Source organism: Diadema setosum, chromosome 10, assembly GCF_964275005.1.
Source record: "Diadema setosum chromosome 10, eeDiaSeto1, whole genome shotgun sequence".
NCBI classification, from domain to species: Eukaryota; Metazoa; Echinodermata; class Echinoidea; order Diadematoida; family Diadematidae; genus Diadema; species Diadema setosum.
The window spans coordinates 32,718,774-32,727,209 of record NC_092694.1 but is presented as its reverse complement, the minus strand read 5'-3'; the positions used below and the strand labels follow the sequence as shown (position 1 = coordinate 32,727,209).

General features: G+C 38.2%; 1 protein-coding gene across 1 annotated transcript; it reads right to left on the bottom strand.

Annotated features, from left to right (window-relative positions):
* Window positions 1–388: 388 nt before the first annotated feature.
* On the bottom strand, window positions 389–8,031 carry LOC140233950 (cytochrome P450 2U1-like). Its single transcript, XM_072314037.1, has 3 exons — window positions 7,626–8,031; window positions 2,614–3,561; window positions 389–576 (listed from the first exon to the last, which is right to left on the bottom strand). The coding sequence occupies exons 1-3, from the start codon at window positions 8,029–8,031 to the stop codon at window positions 389–391; spliced, it is 1,542 nt and encodes a 513-aa protein (XP_072170138.1).
* Window positions 8,032–8,436: the final 405 nt, after the last annotated feature.

The window sequence follows — 8,436 nt, the reverse complement described above, 5'->3', positions numbered from 1 at the left end:
ACTGTACAATGGACGAACATAGTTGTACTTGTCCTGCTCGTTTTATTTGACTACAATGCACGCGATCATGGTCGGCCTGTAACAGTTTTTTTCAGTGTAGTGGGGGGGGGGGGGGTACGGCCGTGCGGGACAGGAGGGGTTTGTTTGTCAAGGAGGGGGGGGGGGGTAGTTACACGGGAAGAATCAAAGGATGGAACCAGAGCAAATCCATGGGTGTTGTGATGTTTGTTTGGGTGTTTTTTCGGTCCCCCCTCTCTTCTTCTTCTTCTTCTTCTTCTTCTTCTTCTTCTTCTTCTGAGACGGAAAAGGGGGGTCGCAACCCCACCCCTCCCCCCCCCCCCCCCCCCCGGTTCCGCTACCTTTTTGTAGCCTCTACGCTCAGGCAGTCTTACAGCGTATTCCGCGGAACGGCACACACTTCAAATGCTAAAGGGGAATGTGTTACCTGGCAACAGGTCTGCAACGTAGGTGGCGCGACTCCCTTCGGTACCCGAAAATGAAAGCGCTGCATGAGATGCGTGAAAAGAATGAAAAGTTCGGCATTGGCGAGTTGTTCCCCGATACACTTGCGACGTCCTGTCACAGAGATTCGGAAGAAGAAACAAGCAAAAATGAGAATGGTTGGTTGTTGAGTAGAAAGATTGGTGAATAAATAGAAAGACACATTTAATGCTGCAACCCTGTAAAAAGTAAAAGATCAATGATATAATGTATAATTGTTACATTATGTTTGGGGAATGCACCCTATACAATTGCTTCTCCAGCATGCCTCCCCATCGCCTGCATTTTCTAAACTTCAGAATGTTCGTTGTGCTTTTTCTTGTTCACCCTATCATTTGTATATCCATGAATTTAACTTATCATATTTTGCAATGTTGACATGCATATATATTTATATTTCATGTGAAAAATTGTATTTACAAGTTCTGTTGGAGATTGAAAAAAAAATGAATGAATATTAATGAATGAGTGAATAATGACCATAATAGCTGAAATGCTTGTTAAAGGCAATGGACCCGTGTTTGCATACTGTTTACATTTCAATACATCTTGACTGTAAATACCATATCTACAGTATCACTCTCCTTTTTCTTCACAATGATGACAATTTAAATTTCATTACAGTTAAGTTGATGGCACAATTTTAACAAATAGGCCCTACGAGAGGAAAACGAAAAAGAAGAACATTTCAATAACAAAACAAAACCTTTTCGCGAAATCTTGCTGTCGCGATTATTATAATTAACGTGTCATTCGGTTGATAGCATTCATACCCTATTCATGCCATTCATGCCAGATAGTGAGATCGTTTATAACCACTATCTTAAAAACCTTCATCACCATGTCCGTACTACCAGAAAGCAGGCTTGCCCAACATAGCAGCAATCTCTACCAAGCATGATTAATCAAACAATTGCATACTTCTTGAAGATCAGCTATTCAAAATAAAGCAAAAGTCAATACAGGCGTAAAACAATAATTACGATTTCAAAGAAAGCGTTCAGATTGAGAGGAAAATGTATGCTTCTTAATAGGGTTTATTGTCTCTTTTCGACCATCAACATCTTTATTCTTCACTATGGTCGTCATCGTCATCACCATCATCACCATCATCGCCATCATCATCACCATCATCATCATGACCATTGTCATCACCATCATCACCATCATCATCACCATCATCGTCATCACCATCACCATCATCGTCATCACCATCATTATCATCATCATCACCTTACCATCGTCATCATCGGCATTACCATCGTCATTACCATCATCATTATCATCGTCATCATCAACATCACCATCATTATCGTCATCGCCGTCATCACCACCATCATCATCATCATCACCTTACCATCGTCATCATCCCCATCATCATTTTCATCGTCATCATCGACATTACCACCACCATCACCATCATCATTATCGTCGTCATCATCAATATCACCATCATCATCATCACCATCACCATCACAATCATCATCATCATCATCACCATCGTCATTATCATCGTCATCATCGACATCATCGACATTACCATCATCATCATCGCCATCATTATCATCGTCATCTTTGACATTGATGATTTGGTATGGTTAATTCCATAACACATCCTGACACGGAGTATTTTGCACAGCTGGTTAAGCATTGATTTCTTATTGGTCAGGAAATCCAATGGTGGCTTCGCTTTAGTCAATCAAAATACAGAATAGATGAAATGTGGATAAAGTCCCTTTTGAAAGAAAATTGTTTTGGATTGAGGGCGTTTTGAAAGAAAAAATGAATTTCGAATCGATTTTCAACAAATTTCATGAAACTTTTGAGAGTTGGATTATAGTCAGTGTGATGCACACGGTGAATGTCTCTTAAGACATGTGACGAACTACCAAATGATTAAAATGAATTTAGGCCCTTTTGCAAGACTAGTAAGCTCTTCATAATGGACAGAGAATCAGCATGAATGTTGTGATATCTATTTTTAAGAGATCTTAGAATCATGATATTGGGGTAAACATTTCTTTGTCATTGGCTTACATAATATATAAATGTTGTCATTGGTTTACATTAGTTGTCGTTGTCAAAGAGCTACTACAGCAGATGCGCGTATACCTGTACAAAATGGAATAAGTTCATTCCTCCGTCGAAGTTTATTAGTCTCCTTGTCCAGGAACCTCTCTGGATTAAACTGGTCAGGGTACTCCCAAAGGTTTGGGTCATGGTGGATAGCCCAAATGTTGGGCAGAACAACCGTACCCTTTGGAATGACATAGCCTCCGAGTACAGAATCTTTGCTGGAAGCGTGCGGAACCCCAAGCGGAGCGACAGATGCTATCCTCTGGATCTCGAGTAGAGTTGCTTCTGTGTATGGCAATTTCGCCCTGTCAGAAAGGCTAGGCATACGACCTGCGTCAATGTGATGGTCCATTTCGACTTGCACTCTTTTCTGTACATCAGGGTGTCGCAGCATGAAGAGGAGAGCCCACTGGAGCGTATTGGCCGTTGTCTCAAATCCAGCCACAAACAGATCAGTTACAACTGCAAGGAGATCTTCCTCGTCATAATAGGCCTCCGTACTCTTTGCAGTCTTGGCTGCTTTTATTTTGCTGTCATACATTCTAACGAAACACTGCTCTGGACAGCCTTCTCTTGCGTCTTTAACTCTGAGTTGGAAATACGTGTCAATTTGTTTTTGCAGAGTATGGCATTTTCTGTAGCCACTTCCTGGAACAAAACGCAGAAGTGGCAAGAAGTTAAAGGGCGCGACACAACGCTGAATTTCGTTAATGTTATTCAGGACATCGAGGAATTCATCGACATCACTGTCGATTCGCTTTCCGAAAGTGAATACGCTGATGATGTTGGTCACGGATGACGCCAGATCAAAGTAAGGCAAGAAAGCGCTGGATTTACGACTGACAAATCGAGCCACTAGATGGCGCGCTTCCTCAACAATGATTTGTTCCATTCTTGATTTGCCCATACCAAGCGAACGCAAGGCTGACAAGGAAAATCGACGTTGCTCCGTCTGCTTAGGCCCAAACGGCATGCTTATGATCCCTGCGATATCAGATATGAAAGAAACAACGAAGTTGATAAACTTTCCAATTTCATGCTTTCAATGCCAAGCTGTTGTGATGTCTCTTTAATATTGCTGTTTTGCTTTAATGCAATCTTTCGCAATATATCGAAACAAAACAAACCAACACAGGTACAAAATGGCACGACTGAAACATGGGCAAAAAAAAAAAGGAATAATAACGACAGCAAAATCAGTATTTCTCTAAATTACTTAATTATATCAACAGGGATTCTCATTGATGCTTTATAAAACAAACATAATTGTGTGATTATACAAAACGGTGATGAAAGTAAATCTGCAATTCCACAATAGAGCATAGGATGAATAATACCAAAAATTTCTGTCCCTACATACAAGGCACTCTCGCGTGATATTTACGCCAAATAATCCGAACATGTTCATGTGTCAAACCAACATCACATGACTATTAGGGAACTCCTAGTATTTAAAAAGAAAAAAAAAACACCTAACGTAATGATTACACGTGAGAATCGGAATCGTGCATTTTTGTGGGTATGGGTTGACTGCCAAAGTGAAACCCAGATTCATTTTCATGTTAAATTCAATCTCGTAAAGGGAAATCAGTTTAAAAACTTCACTTGAACATGCGTAAGATAAAGAGAAGTATATATAACATATAACGTGTCACATGTTTTCTCAAAGCAGTGCTTGCGGAATTAGTTGCAATCACGTTTGCATGGAAATTAGGTGAGGCAATGTGGTTTTCACCGCGTTATTTTCCTGGCACTTCCTGGATTGAATGTGTACGTGTCTATAATATATTGTACTGTCGCCTATACTGTCTGTCTGTCTGCCTATGTCTGTGGCTATGTATAAGTATCTATTTGTGTGTGCATGTCCATGTGATGGTGCGTGTTTGTGTCTTACAATAATTGCAAATCTTTTTATTACAATCGTTTTCATTCAGACATATTAGACATTGTTAGATATTGTGTGTTTACATCACGTTGTAATTGTGCATCTGTGAGAAAAAAAAAGCAAAATGTACACACGAAGGATATAAGTAACATAATACGGACACCAATAACCAAACAATTATTGTTTGGTAATTGGTGTCCGTATTATGTTACTTTGCTACTGAGCAGTTGTACCATCTTGTATTTTAATGCCTTTGTATCATTTAAATGGAAATGAATGAATACCATTGGAAAAAAATCCCTTTGATCGACAATATCCTACTACTATTGAAACTGACGCAATAGCTTGTATTGTTCCGACACCAAAGCAACTCTAAGTTAAAAAAAAAAAAAAAATAGTGTGTGACGCCACAATTAGCACATGACATTGATGCAAGAATATTCAGCTGATCATTATATTATTGCTAAAGAATATCTGACTGCTTTGTGTGTGTGTGTGTGTGTGAGTGTGTGTGTGTGTGTGTGTGTTTATATTTTGTGTCGTATTGTATTTTTTTTTTTTTTTGGGGGGGGGGGTTTCTTTTTCTTTTGTAGACATGTCTGGTATACAGTTATGTAAGTCAAATTCAAGTTTCGAATTTTACCCCAAGGCCTCGATCTATAACAAGCTGTTGCCTATGATCGCGGTCTTCTGCTTTTCTGTTATTACATATGTCTAGAAGTACACAATTTTAAAATCGATTCATTCAAATTCCCTTTTTATTTTTTCCAATTTCGTTTATTGTAATGACATATTCTGAATGGATAATCCATCATCATTAATTTTAGATAATTTACAATTGTAGGGTTTGTTTGCAAAAACAAATAAGTCCATTTTTGAAGATTTTGAAGTACGATCTCTGTCATAGAGTACAAAATAATACCTTTTAAATGTATATTGGTCACTACATAAAGGCATATTTTTGAAGTTATGGTCAAAAGAAGCAAAATTTTTCTTATTATTCTTTTTATTTTTATTGACCTTAAATCGCAAATATCTCCATTTGGCAAATATGGACTTATCTGTTTTTGCAAACCAACTCTTCAATTGTTATTTTCACGATTTCCTTCTGAACTTTTTTTGGTGATATGCTGCATGTCTTATACATCGAATACCGTCATGTTCACAGTGTATGTATGTACAGTATATTTTGAATCAATTTGTAAGACAGTATGCTAAGTTTATGCGTCGTGTAATGTTATTTTCTAAATGTATGTATTCTTTTGTAATGTGTGATTTGGAAAAAGGCAGAAATAAAACCAAACCAAGTCAAACATTTCTTTTGTTTTCTTATTGGTTGTTTCCATACTGTTTAGACCACACAAGGGGAATGAGGTATGACTTTCGGGAAAGCTACGACACTCACCATCGCACAGGTATAAGTCATTTATTACCAGTAATACTCGTTGTCACTAAAACATAAGAACTTGGGGCGTTCAAGCATATTATATTAGATTTACCAGCATTGAAAGAACGATGTCAGGACTTAAGTAGCATTATAGTCAACCAAAACCATATTTTCATAATATGTATATAAAAAAAACACTATAATATTCGTGTATAATACATTTGAGTGAGTGTCAAGGATATGTTCATACACTATTTACTGACATAAGAAAGTGGATTATACGGTATTAGAAATTATCTTTTTGATGAAAACATATTATTCGGTTTCATTGGTGTCAACGTAATTCGACATTAAGTTGTATTACCAAGTTTAGAAAAAATAAAATCTGTGTTTGTATAATAAGAAAAATAGTACATTCTCTATACTTATGTAAGTAATCAAAGTGTTTAATCTTAATAGCGAATATTATAGAATGAAAATCTATTGACAGACTAAAAGTGGCCGTGCACCACAAAACAAACAAAAAGTCGCAGCCTTTGATTTTAAGTGAGGAGTCAAAAAAGGTGAAAAGGTGCAACCAAGTCAATCTTGAGTTTTTCATACTTTCTGAAAGAGCCATCCTTCTTCTACATTATTCTTCAGTTTGGAATCATAACATGAATGAGAAAGTGTGTTTTTAGCAGTTTTTCTACAACCCTTTTTGGGGAAGAATAGAATGATCAGGTTTGTCTTCAGAGGCCGCTTTTCATGTCTTGAAATCCTTTGCACACTCTTCACTTTCAAGTTTAATATCTTTTGAAAGGATGCCGTTACTGCTTTGAAAGTTAGATTTAATCATGGGCAGAATGTGTTAATAGAACACGCTTAATGTCAGCTTAATTATAATAATCCCTTCATTGTTGTTGCTCCTGTGGTTTACATCCCGTGTTTTAATTGTCCCTTTCATGGCACAGCTAGCACGGCTTAGTAAAGATAGCGCTTGAATAGACCGTGTACTTTAGAGCCTCTTTTCTCAGTTCACACTTTTCCAGAGTGTTTGCTTTCTTTCCAGTATTTAGGTAGGTTAGGAGAGTCCATTTGAATTGAGTTTTACATCATTTTAAAGCTTAGAGTCTGCTCTTTCAGAATCTTTCAAAATTCATGTCTGGCGACTTTTCATTGGTTTTGTGGGGCAGGGTCACAAAACACAAAAAATTGCGTCTGCTTGGACTCTTATTTTCTTGATATGGAATGTGATCCCGTGAGACACGATAGTTCATCGTTTATTTACAAAGCGCTTTGTTGTTCATTTGTTTGGAGGAATATTATAAATATGTAATAGAATAATAAAAGAATAATGCCCAGGCAGTGAAAAAAAAAATCCCTGTAATATACTCTATTTGCCTATCTATACACATGTATAATAATAAATAAAAAAAAAATGCACACACGTATAATGAATTATATTCCACTGTTTCTCTCTCCCTCTCTTTTCTCTTTTTCTCTCTTATCGTCAATGTAAATAGATATATATCATTATTTTTCCCACCATAGGCTGCGTGGTTTGGGATAGAGCACAGCCCCAAATGTTAAAGATAAAATATGATTAAACAAAGAATCTCTCGACTTCTTGTGCCCATCACAAAACCAATAAGAAGTGGCCAGACGTGATTTTTCCGATTTTGTTTTTTTATTACTTTTTTTTTTCTTTGAGAGAGATTTTTGTGGAAATTAAACAAACCCCCCCCCCCAAAAAAAAAAAAGTGAGATGGTATGGAGCCTGATTTCATTACGCACCTTTTCCTTGGGCAAGGTGATGAAGAATAGCAATTTTCGGCCTGTCCATGAAATCATTCCCAGACATTGCAAAGGCCTGTCGAAGAATCGAAAAGTCGCTGATAACGACCGTATAGAAGGAGCCAATGTGGGTGCCGAAGATCGGCCCGTATCGTTTAGCCATGTCAGCCAGAACTACGTGAGGATGGCCCCCTGCAGCGAAACTCGGCATGCAGCCTATCATTGGCCACTCCCGGGGACCTCGTGGGGGCCGCTGCAGTCCGGTGCAGGTCTTCGGTCTCCGCCGCGGCGGCCGAAGCAGCAGAACCAACATGCATGCAATCAAGAGGATCAGGAGAAGTTGGGTATTGGCGAGTGGGCCAGTGACTGTCGCGAATGACGGGGGATCAGACATGCTAGCATTCATGGTGTCGCACCGGTCTCTCCCGTAGCTCCTACCTGAACTTAACTCTACTCACCGCAAACTTTTACAAAACGTTTTCGTGAAGTGTGTTAATATACCTTTCGGTTGTTATTATCCGTGAAGAGAGAAATACCCGTCACTAAAAAAAACAGCAAAACGCAAACACGCAAACCCGCAAACACGCAAAAAACTCCAAACAAACAAACAAACAAAAACCAAAACAAAATAAAATCTCTTTCACATTTTTCTTTGCCAGCTTCGCGAACGTTTTCAATAACGATCATTATTTTGTTTGGTTTTTAGTCACTGTGTGTGTGTGTGTGTGTGTGTGTGTGTACTTTGGGAGCGGGGTGTGCTGGATTCCTTTGAGAGTCCTTGGTATACTATTTTGGATTTTGCGAGCATATA

Excerpts from the sequence above, each read along its gene's own strand:
- LOC140233950 (XM_072314037.1), bottom strand. The coding sequence starts at position 8,031 with ATGAATGCTAGCATGTCTGATCCCCCGTCATTCGCGACAGTCACTGGC. Across the intron at positions 3,562-7,625 it reads TCACCTTGCCCAAGGAAAAG|GGATCATAAGCATGCCGTTT; the intron begins GTGCGTAATGAA and ends CTGATATCGCAG. Across the intron at positions 577-2,613 it reads ACTTATTCCATTTTGTACAG|GACGTCGCAAGTGTATCGGG; the intron begins GTATACGCGCAT and ends TCTCTGTGACAG.